The sequence below is a fragment of the Ranitomeya variabilis genome, chromosome 3 (assembly GCF_051348905.1).
Source record: "Ranitomeya variabilis isolate aRanVar5 chromosome 3, aRanVar5.hap1, whole genome shotgun sequence".
In the NCBI taxonomy this organism is placed as follows: domain Eukaryota; kingdom Metazoa; phylum Chordata; class Amphibia; order Anura; family Dendrobatidae; genus Ranitomeya; species Ranitomeya variabilis.
The window spans coordinates 483,641,555-483,661,867 of record NC_135234.1 but is presented as its reverse complement, the minus strand read 5'-3'; the positions used below and the strand labels follow the sequence as shown (position 1 = coordinate 483,661,867).

General features: G+C 45.1%; 1 protein-coding gene across 1 annotated transcript in view; it reads right to left on the bottom strand.

The window, feature by feature from the left end:
• Positions 1–20,313, bottom strand: part of EGFL6 (EGF like domain multiple 6) — a 131,531-nt gene that overhangs the window by 88,717 nt on the left and 22,501 nt on the right. The window contains exons 2-3 of the mRNA XM_077296720.1: positions 15,662–15,771; positions 15,233–15,325 (exon numbers count right to left, since the gene is read on the bottom strand). Coding sequence (XP_077152835.1) covers positions 15,233–15,325; positions 15,662–15,771 — 203 coding nt within the window. The remainder of the gene's footprint in view (positions 1–15,232; positions 15,326–15,661; positions 15,772–20,313) is intronic.

Here is a 20,313-nt window from a genome sequence, read left to right as displayed (position 1 = left end):
TTTTTGTTGGTCTACCTAACCGTGGTTTTGTTTTTACAGAGCCCCTGATTTTCCAATTGTTAATCACAGTTTGAACGCTGCTGACTGGCATTATCAATTCCTTGGATATCTTTGTCATGTTGGATGCTGTTCACACAAGGGCGTCCGACAGACAGCAGTAATTACACTTACGTCCACTACACGCTCAGTGGCGTCGGCTACATTTTATCCAGCTTGCTCGGGGTTAATCTAGCTGGTAATCAGGTTGGAGGCTGGGTCACGTTCACAGCCTTTAAATAGTCGCGCTGGACTTTGGGCGTCGCCGATTATAGCTTGTGCTTTATGCCTGGTGATTCCGGTCTGGAGTGGTGGTCTTGTGGCAGGAATATCGTATCTGGTGGTGTATAACGCTTTGTCATATTCCTCCTTCCTATTTGTATTTGTTTTGCCCTGTGCACATTATAGTGTATTCCTGTGTGTCTGCGGTGTGGTGCGTTTTTCAGTTTTCCCTGTCTGTGCTTTCTGTGGGGATTGGTGTGTGGTCTCTTCACTGGGTGGCGGGTGGTGGTTTCAGCTTAGGGCTGAAACAGGAGTCAGGGTCAGGCCTGGCGGCCCAGACATGCACACCTTTAGTGTAACTTCTGGGAAAGGGACAGACAGGGTTTCCCTAGCCTGAGGGATATCGCAGGGGCCCGGGTAACCAACCTTAGTCTACCCAGTTCCCCCGTGACATTATAATCGGCCCCCAAAATATATATATATATATTAATATTTTTTTTTGTCATGGATCCCATGACTTCCATAAACCGCCAGTTGAGGGCGCTGTCCTTACAGGTCACTGAATTGAAGGGGGCAGTTCAGTAACAGGGTCTTGTGGTATCTAATGTGCAAGTGGAAACTGCAGGTAGAGTTGCAGAGCCAAAAATCCCTTTACCTGAGAGGTTTGTTGGGGAACGCAGTAAATTTGTTGTTTTCCGTGAAGCTTGCAAATTGTATTTTCATGTGCGCCCGCTTTCCTCAGGTAATGAGGCTCAGCATGTGGGCTTGGTTTTGTCATTACTGAACGGAGACCCCCAAGCATGGGCGTTTTCATTACCTTCTGATTCAGCTGCATTTAACTCAGTAGAGAGTTTTTTTCTGCTCTTGGACTCATATTTGATGATCCTGACAGATTGGCTCTAGCAGAATCTAAAATACGTGCTCTCTGCCAGGGGGAGCGAATGGCGGAGGATTACAGTTCTGAATTTCGCTGCTGGGCAGTGGACACACAACGGAATGACCCGGCGCTGCGGAGTCAGTTTGTATGTGGGGTTTCGAGAAGGGTTAAACAAGCCCTTCTGATGTATGAGACTCCTGCTTCTCTAGAGTCTGCCATGAGTCTTGTTGTCTGCATTGATCGCCATTTTCGTCAGGGGGCGCTAGAGACGCCCCCTATGGGGGAGGTTGTAGGTGCACGTGAGGTTGCTGCAGGTGAGCCCACGGAGCCTATGCAAATCGCAGGGGTGTCACGTCGTCAAGCCCCCTCGCTCAGGAAGCAGGGACTCTGTTTTTGCTGTGGTAAAAAGGGGCATTATGTAAATGCTTGTCCTCTGTTTTCTAAAAAAAGCGCAATGGCGGAAATCTACTAAGCTCAGAGGGTGTGGAGGAGGCCAATCTGAGCTTATGCATATCCTCCATGGTGGTCTCTCAATATATGCTCCCTGCCAGAGTTATGGTCGCTGGCAGAGATCTGACAATCACTGTTTTTGTGGATAGTGGTTCGGCCACTAATCTCATTGATGAGGAGTTTGCGCGCACGGCAGGATTCAAGGTCGATAAATTACCTCATCCTATCTGGGTAGTCACCATCAATGCTACCCCTCTCCCACAGGGGGAGATTACTGAGTTTGTGGCTGAGGTTAAACTCCACATTGGGGTCCTACATTCTGAGCAGGTTACATGTATGGTGCTCAGTAATCTTCCTGCACAAATGGTTCTGGGTTTTCCATGGTTATCTATGCACAACCCGGTTATTGACTGGAAAACTCAGGACATAATTCAGTGGAGCGGATTTTGCCAGGAGAATTGCCTAGCCACATGTGTGTCCGCTGTGACTCCAAGCATTCCTGAGTCACTGCTGGATTTCGCGGATGTGTTCTCAGAGAAGGGTTGCTCAGAATTGCCACCACATCGCCCCTATGACTGTACTATTAGGTTTAAACCAGAGGCTAAATTGCCGAAAGCAAGGATGTTCAACATCTCTGGTCCTGAGAGGCAAGCTTTAAAAGATTACATTGCTGAGAGTCTGAGCAAAGGGCACATCAGGCCTTCGTCCTCGCCGGTGGCAGCGGGGTTCTTCTTCATTAAAAAGAAAGATGGCGGACTACGCCCGTGTCTGGATTTCAGGGAGTTAAACCAGATTACGGTTCGTGATCCATACCCTATGCCACTGATACCTGATTTGTTCAACCAGGTGGCTGGTGCTAAGTGGTTTTCCAAGCTAGACCTCAGGGGGGCTTACAACCTCATAAAAGTCTGTCAAGGTGATGAGTGGAAGACGGCTTTTAATACTCCTGAGGGTCATTTTGAAAATTTGGTGATGACATTTGGGTTGACAAACGCGCCTGTAGTTTTTCAACATTTCATAAATGATGTATTCTCGCATGTTCTGGGGAAATTCGTTATTGTGTACCTAGATGACATTCTCATTTATTCATGCGACCGTGATACTCATTTAGAGCATGTGAGGCAGGTGTTACAGCTTCTCAGGGAAAATAATCTCTATGCAAAACTTGAGAAATGTGTATTTTTGGTTCAGGAGTTGCCTTTCTTGGGTTATATTGTGTCTGCTTCAGGGTTTAACCCCTTAGTGACGGAGCCAAATTTTTAAAATCTGACCAGTGTCACTATATGTGGTAATAACTCTGGAACGCTTCAACAAATCCCAGTGATTTTGAGACTGTTTTTTCATAACACATTATACTTTATGATAATGATAAATGTAGGTCAATATGTTTTGTGTTTATTTATAAAAAATATCAGAAATTTGAGAAATATTTTAAAAAATTAGCAATTTTCAAACTTTGAATGATTATCTCTTTAATCCAGATAGTCATACCATAGAAAAACATTAATAAATACATTTCCCACATGTCTGCTTTACATCAGCACCATTTGTAAAATGTTATTTTATTTGTTAGCATTTTAGGAGGTTTAAAAATGTAGCAGTAATTTTTCAAAGAAATTTACAAAATTTATTTTTTTAGGGACCTATCCAGGTTTGAAGTGCCCTTAGGGGTCCCATATATTGAGAAACCCCCAAAAGTTAAACCATTTTAAAAACAGAACCCCCTGACATATTGAAAACTGCAGTCAGGTAGTTTATTAATCCTTCAGGTGCTTTGCAGGAATTAATGCAAAGTGGCATGATAGGAAAGAAAATGTGTATTTTTACCACCTAAATATCTCTAAATTCTGAACAGATTACTACAGCCGGCAGACTCTAAGGCCGCTATTTGGTCATGAATTACCATGGCAAATATTAGGACCACAAAATTATGATCTCATGGTGTCAATTGGGATAAAGGGGAAGCCCCCACACTGTTAACCATGTATGTTAACCATGTATAATGATGAAGTCACTATTGACAGCAGCATCTAAGGGGTTAAACAGATTTGGACAGTGCAAACACTGATCGTGCCTGATGCAGCAAGTTGTCAGCTATAGTGTACAGCCAACAGCTGCTGTATTGTCACCTGTATGGGGATGGTATTCTCTTATATCTCAGGTCAGTTAAAAGACGTATTGGCTGTCATTAAGGGGTTAAAATGGACGCCGCTAAGGTGCAAGCGGTGCTGCATTGGGAACGGCCTGATAACCTAAAAGCACTCCAGCGGTTCCTTGGGTTTTCCAACTATTATAGAAAGTTTATCAAAGATTTTTCTACCATTGCTAAACCGCTTACTGACATGACGAAAAAGGGTACCAATTTCTCTGCCTGGCCTCAGGCAGCTGTGCGCGCATTTGAATTTCTGAAGAACAGTTTTGCTTCGGCCCCCATTCTGGTGTAACCGGACGTATCAAAACCATTTACCGTGGAAGTCGATGCGTCTGAGGTTGGAGTGGGGGCGGTGCTGTCACAAGGCTCATCCTTGGGCGAGTTGCGTCCTTGCGCCTACTTTTCCAAGAAGCTGTCGTCTGCCGAACGTAATTACGATATCGGCAACAGGGAGTTGTTGGCTATCAAGTTGGCTTTTGAGGAGTGGCGACACTTTTTGGAGGGGTCGGTCTATCAGGTTACAGTTATCACCGACCATAAAAATCTGCTGTATTTGGAGTCAGCCAAGAGTCTGTCCCCCAGGCAGGCTCGCTGGGCATTGTTTTTCACGCGGTTCAACTTTTTTGTTACGTACCGACCGGGGTCTAAGAACACTAAGGCGGATGCTTTGTCCAGGTGTTTTCCGGGGGGAGAACCTCGGGAAGATCCGGTACCCATCCTCCAAAAGGGTGTAGTGGTCTCGGCTCTCAGGTTGAGGCTGAGATTGCCGAGGCTCAGGTGGAGGTACCACCAGAGCTTCCCATTAACAAACGTTTGTACCGCTCCATCTTCGCCTAAAGGTGTTGGGTGAGCATCATGATGCTGTCCTGGCTGGCCATCCAGGGGTTAGGGGTACCTTGGAGTTGGTGTCACGTTAGTTTTAGTTGCCCAAAATCCGACAGGATGTGGTCTCATACGTATCAGCATGTACCACGTGCGCTAGGGCTAAGACTTCCCGCTCTCGTCCTGCTGGCACACTACATACTCTCGGGGTACCCAATAGGCCATGGATGGAGATTTCCATGGATTTTATCACAGATTTGCCCTCCTCTGCTGGGAACACGGTCATTCTGGTGGTTGTTGATCGGTTCTCAAAGATGTCGCACTTTGTGTCGTTGCCTTCATTGCCTAACTAAGACTCTGGCTCAGGTTTTTGTGCAGGAGGTGGTCAGACTTCACGAGGTCCCGTCTGACATCGTGTCTGATAGGGGTACTCAGTTTGTGGCAAAATTTTGGAAAGCTTTTTGCTCACTGCTGGGGATCAAGTTGTCGCATTCTTCTGCGTTTCATCCTCAGTCAAATGGTCAGACCGAGCGTATGAACCAGAATTTGGAGCAGTACTTACGCTGTTTTGTTTCTGACAATCAGGAGGAGTGGTCGACATTCCTTCCTTTGGCTGAGTTTGCTATAAATAATCACCGTCAGGAATCGTCTGGGGAGTCCCCGTTCTTTTGTGTTTACGGGCTCCATCCTCAGTTTTGTACTCTGCGTCAGGGGGGCTCTACTGGCGTCCCGGAGGAGGACCAGTTAGGAGCACAACTGTCATCCGTTTGGAGGACAGTGAAACAGCGCTTGCTAAGCGTAGGTGCAAGGTACAAACGAGTGGCTGACAGTAAACGTGTGACAGGTCCGGACCTGAGTGTGGGTGACTGGGTGTGGTTGTCCACAAAAAACAGAAAACTCAAGATTCCATCCTTGAAATTGGGTCCAAGGTTTATTGGTCCATTTAGGGTTGCCACCATCATTAACCCGGTAGCCTACCGTTTGGTGCTCCCTACGGTATATAAAATACACAACGTGTTCCACAGATCTTTATTAAAAAAGGTGGTGGGTTCTGTGGGCACGGCGCCTATGCCACCTCCAGTCTTGGTGGATGGCAATTTGGAGTTTGAAGTCTCCAAGGTGGTTGACTCTTGTGTAGTGCGCCGCACATTACAGTACCTGGTACACTGGCGTGGTTATGGGCCGGAAGAGAGGTCCTGGGTACCAGCCTCGGACATACATGCGGACCGGCTGGTCAGTATGTTTCACCGCTGCCATCCGGACAAGCCGGGTCCTATAAGTCGTGAGGGCCCTGGGGTCCCTGGAAGAAGGCGGGGTACTGTCATGTCGGATGCTGTTCACACTAGGGCGTCCGACAGACAGCAGTAATTCCACTTACGTCCACTACACGCTCAGTGGCGTCAGCTAGATTTTATCCAGCTTGCTCAGGGTTAATATAGCTGGTAATCAGGTTGGAGGCTGGGTCACGCCCACGGCCTTTAAATAGTCGCGCTGGACTTTGGGCGTCGCCGATTATAGCTTGTGCTTTATGCCTGGTGATCCAGGTCTGGAATGGTGGTCTTGTTGCAGGAATATCGTATCTGGTGGTGTATAATCCTTTGTCATATTCCTCCTTCCTATTTGTATTTGTTTTGCCCTGTGCACATTACACTATGTTCCAAATTATTATGCAACTGACATTTTTATCGGATTTTCCTAAATGGTTGGTGCAAATGACAGTCAGTCTAATAAAAGTAATCACCCGTTAGAGTATAAATCAAATTTTATTGAAGAAACCTCCCAATGATAACAATATAATCTCCAAAATGAATAAAAACTTAAAATGCACTGTTCCAAATTATTAGGCACAGTAGAATTTCTAAACATTTGATATGTTTTAAAGAACTGAAAATGCTCATTTGTGGAATTAGCAGCATTAGGAGGTCACATTAACTGAATAAAAAATCTATTTAATTCCAAAACATCCTAACGGGCCAAGTTACATGTTAACATAGGAGCCTTCTTTGATATCACCTTCACAATTCTTGCATCCATTGAACTTGTGAGTTTTTGGAGAGTTTCTTCTTGTATTTCTTCCCTCCCTGAGTTGCTGTTTTGATGTGAACTGCCTCCCACACTCATAGATCTTTTGCTTGATGATACTCCAAAGGTTCTCTATAGGGTTGAGGTCAGGGGAAGATGGTGGCCACACCATGAGTTTATCTCCTTTTATGCCCATAGCAGCCAATGAGGTATTCTTGGTAGCATGAGATGGTGCATTGTCATGCATGAAGATGATTTTGCTCCTGAAGGCACATTTCTGCTTTTTATACCATGGAGGAAAGTTGTCAGTCAGAAACTCTATACAGTATACTTTGCAGAGGTAATTTTCACACCTTCAGGAACCTTAAAGGGCCCTACCAGCTGTTTCTCCATGATTCCGGCCCAAAACATGACTCCTCCACCTCCTTGCTGACGTTGCAGCCTTGTTGGGACATGGTGGACATCCACCAACCATCCACTACTCCATCCATTTGGACCATCCAGGGTTGCTCAACGCTTAACAGTAAACAAGACTGTTTAGAAATTAGTTTTCATGTATGTGTGGGCCCAATGCAACCATTTCTGCTTGTGAACACTGTTTAAGGGTGGCCGAATAGTAGGTTTATGCACCACAGCAAGCCTTTGAAGGAGCCTACACCTTGAGGTTCGAGGGGCTCCAGAGGAACCAGCAGCTTCAAATATCTGTTTGCTGCTTTGTAATGGCTCTTTAGCAGCTGCTCTCTTAATCCGATGAACTTGCCTGGCAGAAATCTTCCTCATTATGCCTTTATCAGCATAAACACATCGGTGCGCAGATACAGCCACAAATCTCTTAACACTACGATGATCACGCTTAAGTTTTCGGGAAATTTCTAATGTTTTCATCCCTTCACCAAGGCATTGCACTATTTGATGCTTTTCGGCAGCAGAGAGATCCTTTTTCTTTCCCATGTGATTTGAAAACTGTGACCTGCTTAATAATGTGGAACATCATTTTTAAGTAGTTTTCCTTTAATTAGAATCACCTGGAAAACCAATTATCACATGTGTTTAAGATTGATTTCAGTGATACATTGAGCCCTGAGACACAATGCCATCCATGAGTTTATTTGAAAAACAAAACAATTAAATCTTTATGACACTTAAATCCAATTTGCATAATAATTTGGAACACAGTGTATAGTGTATTCCTGTGTCTGCGGTGTGGTGCGTTTTTCAGTTTTCCCTCTCTGTGCTTTCTGTGGGGATTGGTGTGTGGTCTCTTCACTGGGTGGCGGGTGGTGGTTTCAGCTTAGGGCTGAAACAGGAGTCAGGGTCAGGCCTGGCGGCCCAGACATGCACACCTTTAGTGTAACTTCTGGGAAAGGGACAGACAGGGTTTCCCTAGCCTGAGGGATATCGCAGGGGCCCGGGTAACCAACCTTAGTCTACCCAGTTCCCCCGTGCCATTATAATTGCCCCCCCCAAAAAAAAAAAATATATATATATTTTTTTTTTTTCATGGATCCCATGACTTCCATAAACCGCCAGTTGAGGGCGCTGTCCTTACAGGTCACTGAATTGAAGGGGGCAGTTCAGTAACAGGGTCTTGTGGTATCTAATGTGCAAGTGGAAACTGCAGGTAGAGTTGCAGAGCCAAAAATCCCTTTACCTGAGAGGTTTGCTGGGGAACGCAGTAAATTTGTTGTTTTCCGTGAAGCTTGCAAATTGTATTTTCGTATGCGCCCGGTTTCCTCAGGTAATGAGGCTCAGCATGTGGGCTTGGTTTTGTCATTACTGAACGGAGACCCCCAAGCATGGGCGTTTTCATTACCTTCTGATTCAGCTGCATTTAACTCAGTAGAGAGTTTTCTTTCTGCTCTTAGACTCATATTTGATGATCCTGACAGATTGGCTATAGCAGAATCTAAAATACGCGCTCTCTGCCAGGGGGAGCGAATGACGGAGGATTACTGTTCTGAATTTCGCCGCTGGGCGGTGGACACACAATGGAATGACCCGGCGCTGCGGAGTCAGTTTGTATGTGGGGTTTCGAGAAGGGTTAAACAAGCCCTTCTGATGTATGAGACTCCTGCTTTCCTGCCGGAAACTCACTCAGCTTTTATGAACACACACTGATGAAGCAAACAGGTCACAGGTGAGGATGTTACCTTTAGTAGCCATTCAAACCCATTTTTGTCAACATCTGTGCATGTTATCAGGCCAAAATCACCAGGGTATGTGAACTTTTGATCAGGGTCATTTGGATGTTTTGGGTTGTCATTATGATTTAAAAAGAGAAAACACAGTAGTTTGACAATAAATGGCTTCACCGGTGTTATCATTCATATTCTCTGAAAAAAGACCAAGAAAGCAAAAATTCTGCCAGGATATGTAAACTTTTAAGCACAACTGTCTGTAAATTACCAGTAGTAGTTAAATCGCTCACACCTGCTTGTAATGTAGCAGATACAGCTTCTTTGCTTGAATAACCCAACAACCAATATGCATTATTGTGGCAGGAGGAAGGAAGGGACTAATAATATCTTGTGACCATCATAATCTAAACATGCTCTTCCGGAAAGGTGTAAAGACCCCGTCACACTAAGCGAGGTCGCTAGCGAGATCGCTGCTGAGTCACAAGTTTTGTGACGCAACAGCGACCTCAGTAGCGATCTCGCTATGTTTGACACGTAGCAGCGACCAGGCCCCTGCTGTGAGATCGCTGGTCGTGTCGGAATGGCCTGGACCTTTTTTTGATCGTTGAGGTCCCGCTGGGTAGCACACATCGCTGTGTTTGACACCTTACCAACGACCTCGTTGACGACTCAGACACTGAATCGTCATAATAGCTCCCATGTGACAGGGTCACAACGACCAACAACATCGTTGTACAGGTCGCTACAGGTCGCCGCATCGCTGCTGCGTCGTTGGGAAGATCTCACTGTTTGACATCTCACCAGCGACCACATAGCGACGCAGCAGCAATCCCTGACAGGTCGTATCATTGTCGGGATCGCCTTAGCGTCGCTAAGTGTGACGGGGCCTTAAGAAGCAGCAGCAGACCTTTATGGACTACAGGGGCACATGTGGACCCTAGAGCCTGAAAGGGTCCCTTAGAGGTCACCAGTATCATAAATGGCACAAACAGCTAAGGGGGGTGTTACAGACTTTGCAATGCAGTTCAGGAACATTAGATTGTACTGCTAGTGAGAACACATGATTTAAATATAGAAATGTGCATTTCCCCCATAGCATAGTGTGATAATTGTATAGTAAAAGAAGGGGGGTTTCTGATTGAGTTAATATAGATCCATAATCACGACCCTCTCTATTAGCTACAGCTCTATTAATTAGAATCTGTCATCAGGTTTTTACTATTTAATCTGAGGGAAGCATGATGTAGTGGCAGAGACACTGATTTGAGTGATGTCTCACTTATTAGGCTAAAATTGTTTTATTACCAGGAGATTATCAATACAGGACGTACATCCTGGCCCAACCACGCCACCAGCACTGATTAGCAACTCACTGTCAATAGACAATGTACACAGAAGGCTGTGGTGTGAGCAGGGTTATCTTTCTGAACTCATGCTACATTTACAGTAAAACTCTTATTGTATCACAACTTATGCAGCCAGTAAACTAAGTGACACATGATTGGATTCATGGTCTCTTTTCCTACTTCACGCTGCTCTCAGATGAGGTAGCAAAAATCTGCTGACAGATTCCCTTTAAGTGAGGATCTTGGCTTTAGAAGTCTACCACTGTCCATTTAAAGCAATGCAAGCAGGCTCGGACTGGCCCATAGGGTAACAGGGGAATCCCCCGGTGGGCCCCTGTGCAGATCTGGTCCCCCAACCCCACTGTATGAACAGTACTTGGCATAATTCACTTGAATCACTCTGTACAGAAAAAAAGCAGCATTTTAGCATTCATTAACTAAACTTCCCAGTTTATTATTATATAGAGATATAAGTAAATTTGTGATTGAGAGTAGTGTAATATTTGTATACAGGTGAAAAGTGGGCCCCCAAAGTCAATGTTTCTGGTGGGCCCTTGGCACCCAGTCTGACACCGAATGCAAGTCTGGGTGATTTATTTCAATAGATAAGATGTAATGCTTCATTTGCCTGTACATTATTTTAGTTCTACCACAAAGCATCACTATTTGGTGAATAAGATCAAAATATTTTTTTTTTACAACCTGCATATCAGCATTGCTGTAAACATACCAGGGACTGGGGAGTCAAGGTACCGTCACATTAAGCGACACTGCAGCGATATCGACAACGATGCCGATCGCTGCAGCGTCGCTGTGTGGTCGCTGGAGAGCTGTCACACAGACAGCTCTCCTGCGACCAACGATGCCGAAGTCCCCGGGTAACCAGGGTAAACATCGGGTTACTAAGCGCAGGGCCGCGCTTAGTAACCCGATGTTTACCCTGGTTACCAGTGTAAATGTAAAAAAAAAACAAACAGTACATACTTACATTGCCGTGTCTGTCGCGTCCCTCGCCTTCAGCTTCCCTGCACTGTGTGAGCGCCGGCCCTAAGCACAGCGGTGACGTCACCGCTGTGCTTTGCTTTACAGCCGGCACTGACACATTCAGTGCAGGAAGCTCTGAGCAGCAGCGCGGACGCCGGGGGACGTGACAGACATCAGAGGGTGAGTGTGTAGTGTTTTTTTTTTTACTTTTACAATGGTAACCAGGGTAAGTATCGGGTTACTAAGCGCGGCCCTGCGCTTAGTAACCCGATATTTACCCTGGTTACCATTGTAAAACATTGCTGGCATCGTTGCTTTTGCTGTCAAACACGACGATACACGCCGATCTGACGACCAAATAAAGTTCTGGACTTTCAGCAACGACCAGCGATATCACAGCGGGATCCAGATCACTGCTGCGTGTCAAACACAATGATATCGCTATCCAGGACGCTGCAACGTCACGGATCGCTATCGTTATCGTTGCAAAGTCGTTTAGTGTGAAGGTACCTTTAGAGATCTACTGCCTATCACTTAATGCAGTAATTTGTTTCTTTACACTTCGAGAACGAAACCATTAAATGTGATTTTTGTGCTACCACTCTGTCAGAGCCAGGAGCCAGAAGTAGCCTGTAGGTAGCAGGTTGGTATTGGTGGTTTACAAAGTACGTTGGTATTGGTGGGCTATAAAGTACGATGGTATTGGTGGGCTATAAAGTATGTTGGTATTGGTGGTCTATAAAGTATGTTTGTATTGTGGTCTATAAAGTATGTTGGTATTGGTGGGCTATAAAGTATGTTGGTATTCGTGGTTTACAAAGTATGTTGGTATTGGTGGGATATAAAGTATGTTTGTATTGTGGTCTATAAAGTATCTTGGTATTGGTGGTCTATAAGGTATGATGGTATTGGTGGGCTATATAGCATGTTGGTATTGGTAGTCTATAAAGTATATTGGTAATGGGGGTCAATAAAGTGTGTTTGTATTGTGGTCTATAAAGTATGTTGGTATTGGTGGGCTATAAAGTATGTTGGTATTTGTGGGCTATAAAGTATGTTGGTATTGGCGGGCTATAAAGTATGTTGGTATTGGTGGGCTATAAAGTATGTTGGTATTGGTAGGCTATAAAGTATGTTGGTATTTGTGGTCTATAAAGTATGTTTGTATTGTGGTCTATAAAGTATCTTGGTATTGGTGGGCTGTAAAGTATGATGGTATTGGTGGTCGAAAAGGTATGTTGGTATTGGTGGTCTATAAAGCATGTTGGTATTGATGGTTTACAAAGTATGTTGGTATTGGTGGGCTATAAAATATGATGGGATTGGTGAGCTATAAAGTATGTTGGTATTGGTGGGCTATAAAGTATGTTGGTATTGGTGGTCTATATAGCATGTTGGTATTGGTAGTGTATAAAGTATATTGGTAATGGGGGTCAATAAAGTATGTTGGTATTGGTGGTTTACAAAGTATGTTGGTATTGGTGGTTTACAAAGTATGTTGGTATTGGTGGGCTATAAAGTATGTTTGTATTGTGGTCTATAAAGTTTGTTGGTATTGGTGGGCTATAAAGTATGTTGGTATTGGTGGGCTATAAAGTATGTTGGTATTGTGGTCTATAAAGTATGTTGGTATTGGTGGTCTATAAAGTATTTTTGTATTGTGGTCTATAAAGTTTGTTGGTATTAGTGGGCTATAAAGTATGTTTGTATTGGTTGTCTATAAAGTATGTTGGTATTGGTGGTCTATAAAGTTGTTTATTGCCAGTCTGTACATAAATAAAGAGACGGAGTAGATCACATCACTGTAAATGCTCTTTGTCAATCCCACTTTATCTCCGACATGTATCTGCATTAACATACTGCATGGCTATAATATTGTACATCTGCAGCACTATTTGGCCTCTCTAAAATACTGTACATTTCTGGACAAAACAAATCCATTATCTAGACTTGAATTTAATAGAAAAGGTAATTTATGAATTATTATTATTACTACTACTACCTCAGACCTTAATCAATTCCACAAATGATCATCATCTGTGAGAAGAAATACTTGTAGGGAAAGTTTCAGACATGACTCCCTTATAAATGTATGGGTAAATTAAATCTTGACATTTATTTCTTTTGGCACCACCACCGTGAATAAACAGAGATAGCAATTATGCTTAATCCGGAAACATACTTCTCAGAAATAAAAAGTTCCAGACCTCTTATATTATACATTATAAACAGAGCACGCCAAACTAGAAGGCCATCTTGACAGAATAAGCCTATAATTTGTGTTTTCCCACTCATAGGAGCTCAACAGACAATATTACATGATTTATTAGAATGAATCCAGGTGTCCGGACATCAACATGAGGTCATCCTGGGAGTGTGTCCGATGTAATGCGTGTAGATCCTGTAACCACATGAAATTAGAACTCTAGACAACTTCTTTGGCTATATCTAAAATAACGGACTACCCTTTTTCAGTCTGATGATGGATTCCTATTCTTTAGATCTGCTGATTTTCTGCAATTAGGTACAGGAGTTAAAAGACTGATGCCAAGACTCTGACCTTGGGTGGACAGAAGAGCAGATGGCCCTGTGTGAGGATGAAAGATGGGCCCCTTGCTCTCTGATATGTCATCATAGAGCAATGCCTCTAGCATCAAAAGTAATTCCCCCTTGTGAGCCATGAAATTTAATATCTTAGTCCCTTATGTAACAGACTATAGGAAGCATCTTTGAAAGTGGCAGTGGGCCCAATACCGTACCAGAGCCCTGTGCAGCTGCACACGTCATACATCCACCCGTGTGCTTAGCTTATAGAGGAATTTCAGCAGCTCAGAACTATGGTATGTGCACATGTTGAGTATTTGCATCAAAATTTTCCGTGGGTCTCTTTGCAGGAAAAACACTGCTTAAAAGATGCGGTCCGGTCTACAATCAAAAGTCTGTAGTCACTGTTTGCTGTGTGCTGCGAAGATTCAATGGTTTCTGTGCCTGGAACAGCGGTAACGTATGTGATATGCATACTCCCGGGCAGAAGCAGTCTAGTTGGCGTGCCCTCACTCCTTACAAATTTATGGAGTCTAGTGGGTGCAGCCATTCTTTGGGCACGGCCGTCTAGTGGTTGCGTCTGTCCAGTGGGCATGGATGTCTAGTGGGTGCAGCTGTCCTGTGGTCATGGCCGTCTAGTGAGTGCGTCCGTCCAGTGGGCATGGAGTCTAGTGGGTGCGGCCGTCCTGTGGTCATGGCCGTCTAGTGAGTGCGTCCGTCCAGTGGGCATGGAGTCTAGTGGGTGCGGGCGTCCTGTGGTCATGGCCGTCTAGTGAGTGCGTCCGTCCAGTGGGCATGGAGTCTAGTGGGTGCGGGCGTCCTGTGGTCATGGCCGTCTAGTGAGTGCGTCCGTCCAGTGGGTATGGCCATCTAGTGGGTGCAGCCTCACTCATACACTTGAGTATCTGCAGACTTTTCATTTTAGACCGGACAACCCCTTTAAGCATGCGTTTTTTTATGCACTTTTCTTCATTCATTTGAATAGATAAAAAATGCTGAAACAATTAACATGCTAAAAGTTTGAACCCGCTTCAGATGTTCAAGGAAAAAATAAGCGGCATGCGTATGAGATTTCAGAAATCTCATTTATTTTCCAGGTACTGTAAAACACAACATTTTTTCAGCAGGAAAAAATGTGGCAAAATTCAATGTGTAAACAAGCCCTAAGATCTTTATATCAGTAAGACAAGAGTATGACAATTCAAGGATTTAATTCACCAGATGAGTAGCAGAAAATATAAAAATCTATTACTTAGGGTTGTATTTACTGTGCAGGACAAAAGTTTCACCATCCCATGGTTTTACTTTTTCTTCCCTTTTCTGATAAGCAATATTTTGTTCTCATTTTATCGTATGCTGGAACATTAGAATTTCTGGATCACTAAATGCTGAAATATTACAATTTGACTGAATGTGTGCTTTGGATTTTCTGATATCAGTGTGGCCTATTGTAGATTAGTCTGTAGATTAGTTTGTAGATTAATTCACACACAATTCTAATCCAGAAATTGTCACAAGTGAACCAATACCTGCAAATTTGTCTTAACATTTATCCAAACATAGAAGATACAAGATTGGTAAAATCAGATTGTATATTATTTATGCATTATTAGCACATGATTGCTGTCATCTTACTTACCTTGACTGCAGTTATTGCCGGTGAAACCAGGGAAACATTTACACTTGTTCGGTCCCATACATTCGCCATGCTTACAGCCCTGTTCACATATAGCTGGAGAATGACAAGATACATCAAAATATAATAATTCCACTAGGTCCATGCTGTCTTTATTAATTAAATCAAAATTTTAATGTACTATTCATTAATCGGGAATTATATAGGGGTGAATAATAATCACAAATACAAAATAATAATATTTATAATTTATAGGCATTCTGTATTTAAAGAATTAGAAGCTCAATACAGATGTTGGACCCTAGATCTTGTGTCCCACCTTATCAGCTTGGGCTGTCATATACCATAAACTACGGTACATGACTTTGTGACGTGGCAAACCATTATCGCATGAAATATAAAATATAAACATACAGGCAGGTTGTAGTTTACCTTCACATTGGCCTTTGCTATTTCGCTTCCACCCGTAGCAGCACTCCGTTTTGGTTCCATATCTACATAGCCCAGGCGTGTTCAGAGATAGTATGAGCCGTCTATGCCTTCTGCAGATACAGAGAGTGATACCATTCAATATATTATTGTTGTGAATGTATGAACACCATGTATAAGCTACATAAAAATAACCTTAGTTATCCATGTTCCATGGATAGCTTTCATATGCTTATAGTTTGAGACACTTTCAATTTCTAATTCCCGTCCTAACTATATACAATAAACCCCTAAGGAAAATTGTCTCCTTGTTTGCAGTATATATGGTATATCACAAAACTACTGTTTGCAACTGAGATATTTAAAGGATATTAACATAAGTGATAGGCGAACATGCTTGGATAAGGTGTTATCCGAGCTCATGTCATGTGCTAACCGAGTGTCTTTGGCGTGCTTGAAAAATATGTTCAAGTCCCCGCGGCTACATGTCTCTCGGCTGTTCGCAGGCATTCCCTGCATTTGTTTCCTGAAGACACTCGGTTAGCAAATGAGCATGCTCGGATAACACCTTATTCAAGCACGTTCACTTATCACTAATTAAAATCTTTGCATCCAACTGATAACATGCGCCAAATTCATCAGGAGGTGAAGGCTAACATGTTTGCTGAATTTGGTAGGCAAGTGCAGCCCCGTCTTCTCCCAATATATGCCTATTTTTGCGGAGCTGCTTTAAACTTGTGTGAAAAAGCCAAAAGTCGCAAAATTTGAGTGCTAAAATTTTGCAACTTTTCAAGGCGTTTTACATTAGTTGTCTGTTAAAAGCTTTGATTAATCAGGCCCATTGAGCTTTTGGCTGTGTGCATATGTAGCATTCTGAGGACTTTTGGGAGCAGAAACGTACAGGACACTCTTCAAATTCTCCTCAAAAGGCAAAACTCCTCAAACAAAAACTTTGAGGTTCTGCTTAGTTTCGGCGAAAAAAAACAACTTTGCAAAAAGACTTGCACATGTGCACATAGCCACTGAGCAGAACCTCCAAGGTTTGAGTTTTTGAGAATCATTTGGAGAGATTCCACATTTCTGCTGCGAAACCTCCTAAAAAACCCTCTGTGCACGTCTTTAGTGTTTGTTCACACTGAAATTTTTACTGTGCTTTTGGTTTAGAAACTCTCCAAAATCCACAAGTAGTTAAAAAACAAAGTTTTGTTTGGGGAGTGGGGGTATGTCCATTCAGTGACTTACAGGCTTATAGACAGTGGCGTAACTACAAAGTTATGGGCCCCGGTGCGAACTTCCAAATGGGGCCCCCCCCTACCCCCCCCCACCCCACCCCCTACCCCCCCCTACCCCACCCCCTACCCCCCCTACCCCCCCCACCCCACCCCCTACCCCCCCTACCCCCCCCACCTTCCCCCGCCCCCACAACCCCCCCACCTTCCCCCGCCCCGCTTCCCCTAGATACGCCTCGGACTGTTGCAGGAATCTCCTGCACTGCAACATGGTGTTGGGTGCCAGCACAGCCCACACAGTGGTATATCCAGCACAGCCCGCACAGTGGTATATCCAGCACAGACCGCACAGTGGTATATCCAGCACAGACCGCACAGTGGTATATCCAGCACAGACCGCACAGTGGTATATCCAGCACAGACCGCACAGTGGTATATCCAGCACAGCCCTCACAGTGGTATATCCAGCACAGCCCGCACAGGGGTATATACAGCACAGCCCGCACAGGGGTATATACAGCACAGCCCGCACAGGGGTATATACAGCACAGCCAGCACAGGGGGTATATAGAGCACAGCCCTCACAGTGGTATATCCAGCACAGACCGCACAGTGGTATATCCAGCACAGACCGCACAGTGGTATATCCAGCACAGACCGCACAGTGGTATATCCAGCACAGACCGCACAGTGGTATATCCAGCACAGACCGCACAGTGGTATATCCAGCACAGACCGCACAGTGGTATATCCAGCACAGCCCGCACAGGGGTATATCCAGCACAGCCCGCACAGGGGTATATACAGCACAGCCCGCACAGGGGTATATACAGCACAGCCCGCACAGGGGTATATACAGCACAGCCAGCACAGGGGGTATATACAGCACAGCCCTCACAGTGGTATATCCAGCACAGCCCGCACAGTGGTATATACAGCAGAGCCCGCACAGTGGTATATACAGCACAGCCCGCACAGTGGTATATACAGCACAGCCCGCACAGTGGTATATACAGCACAGCCCGCACAGTGGTATATACAGCAGAGCCCGCACAGTGGTATATACAGCACAGCCCGCACAGTGGTATATAGAGCACAGCCCGCAGTGGTATATAGAGCACAGCCCACACAGTGGTATATAGAGCACAGCCCGCACAGTGGTATATAGAGCACAGCCCGCACAGTGGTATATACAGCAGAGCCCGCACAGGGATATATACAGCAGAGCCTGCACAGTGGTATATAGAGCACAGCCCGCACAGTGGTATATACAGCAGAGCCCGCACAGGGATATATAGAGCACAGCCCGCACAGTGGTATATCCAGCAGAGCCCGCACAGTGGTATATACAGCACAGCCCGCACAGTGGTATATACAGCACAGCCCGCACAGTGGTATATACAGCACAGCCCGCACAGTGGTATATACAGCAGAGCCCGCACAGTGGTATATACAGCACAGACCGCACAGTGGTATATAGAGCACAGCCCGCAGTGGTATATAGAGCACAGCCCGCACAGTGGTATATAGAGCACAGCCCGCACAGTGGTATATACAGCAGAGCCCGCACAGGGATATATACAGCAGAGCCTGCACAGTGGTATATAGAGCACAGCCCGCACAGTGGTATATACAGCAGAGCCCGCACAGGGATATATAGAGCACAGCCCGCACAGTGGTATATCCAGCAGAGCCCGCACAGTGGTATATACAGCACAGCCCGCACAGTGGTATATACAGCACAGCCCGCACAGTGGTATATACAGCACAGCCCGCACAGTGGTATATACAGCAGAGCCCGCACAGTGGTATATACAGCACAGACCGCACAGTGGTATATAGAGCACAGCCCGCAGTGGTATATAGAGCACAGCCCGCACAGTGGTATATAGAGCACAGCCCGCACAGTGGTATATAGAGCACAGCCCGCACAGTGGTATATAGAGCACAGCCCGCACAGTGTTATATACAGCAGAGCCTGCACAGTGGTATATAGAGCACAGCCCGCACAGTGGTATATACAGCACAGCCCGCACAGTGTTATATACAGCAGAGCCCGCACAGTGGTATATAGAGCACAGCCCGCACAGTGTTATATACAGCAGAGCCCGCACAGTGGTATATACAGCACAGCCCGCACAGTGTTATATACAGCAGAGCCCGCACAGTGGTATATACAGCACAGCCCGCACAGTGTTATATACAGCAGAGCCCGCACAGTGGTATATAGAGCACAGCCCGCACAGTGTTATATACAGCAGAGCCCGCACAGTGGTATATACAGCAGAGCCCGCACAGTGGTATATACAGCAGAGCCCGCACAGTGGTATATACAGCAGAGCCCGCACAGGGATATATACAGCAGAGCCCGCACAGGGATATATACAGCAGAGTCCCCACAGGGGTATATACAGCAGAGCCCGCACAGGGATATATAGAGCACAGCCCACATCTCATCCCCCCCCCCGATAATGGCCCCACAGTCCGGTTAAAAAGAAAAAAAAAAAAAAACTCTCCTCACCTTTCCTTTTGCCCGCGCTGCTCCTGGCGGCTGAAGTCTGCCCAGGACACTGCAGGTGCGCGATGATATGACGTCATCGCGCACCCGCAGTGTACTGTCAGAGGCAGAGCGGGGAATGATGGGAGAGGAAGCGTCAGGTGACGCTCTCTCCTCCCATCATTGCATTGAACTATACCGGTGTCATAGACGCCGGTATAGTTAAATGCGGCGGCGGCGGCGGCACTGGGGAGGGTTCCGGGGGAGGAACAGTGCAGCGGCCCACTACTGGCATCGGCTCTTCTGGCATTTGCCAGAAGTGCCCGATGGCCAGCCTGGCCCTGCTCAGACCTGCCGGCCCGGGGCCCCTGACCTGCGGGGCCCGGTCTCAATGGCGACCGCTGCGACCGCGGTAGTTACGCCCCTGCTTATAGATGTTTTTTTTCTGAATTATCTTCCTTGTCATCTTCTTATTCGGTTCTGTGGTGTCTTCTTTTTTAGATTCTACGTCTAAATAGTGGCAATTTCCAAATAGAAGCCACCTGTAGAATGTTGAGGTCACTTCTTTTGGTCGCTTTCTGGCTTTCGAAGGCTGAAGTGGTTAAAAAGAAGGAACATATGCACAACAAGTCGTTTTGACATTACTGTGCATATGTTGACTATTTTTAAAATTTATAAAGTGCTTTTTCAGGTAGGTTCCAGATGTAATTCTCTTGAAAACGTGCCACAAAGGCACAGCAAAAAAGGAACATAATGCACAGTAATGTTAAAAAGACATTACTGTGCATCTTTGTGTGCACATGCGCTGTCTTAGGGTATGTGTCCACTTTCAGGATTGCATCAGTATTTGGTCAGTATTTTACATCAGTATTTGTAAGCCAAAACCAGGAGTGGGTGATAAATGCAAAAGTGGAGCATATGTTTCTATT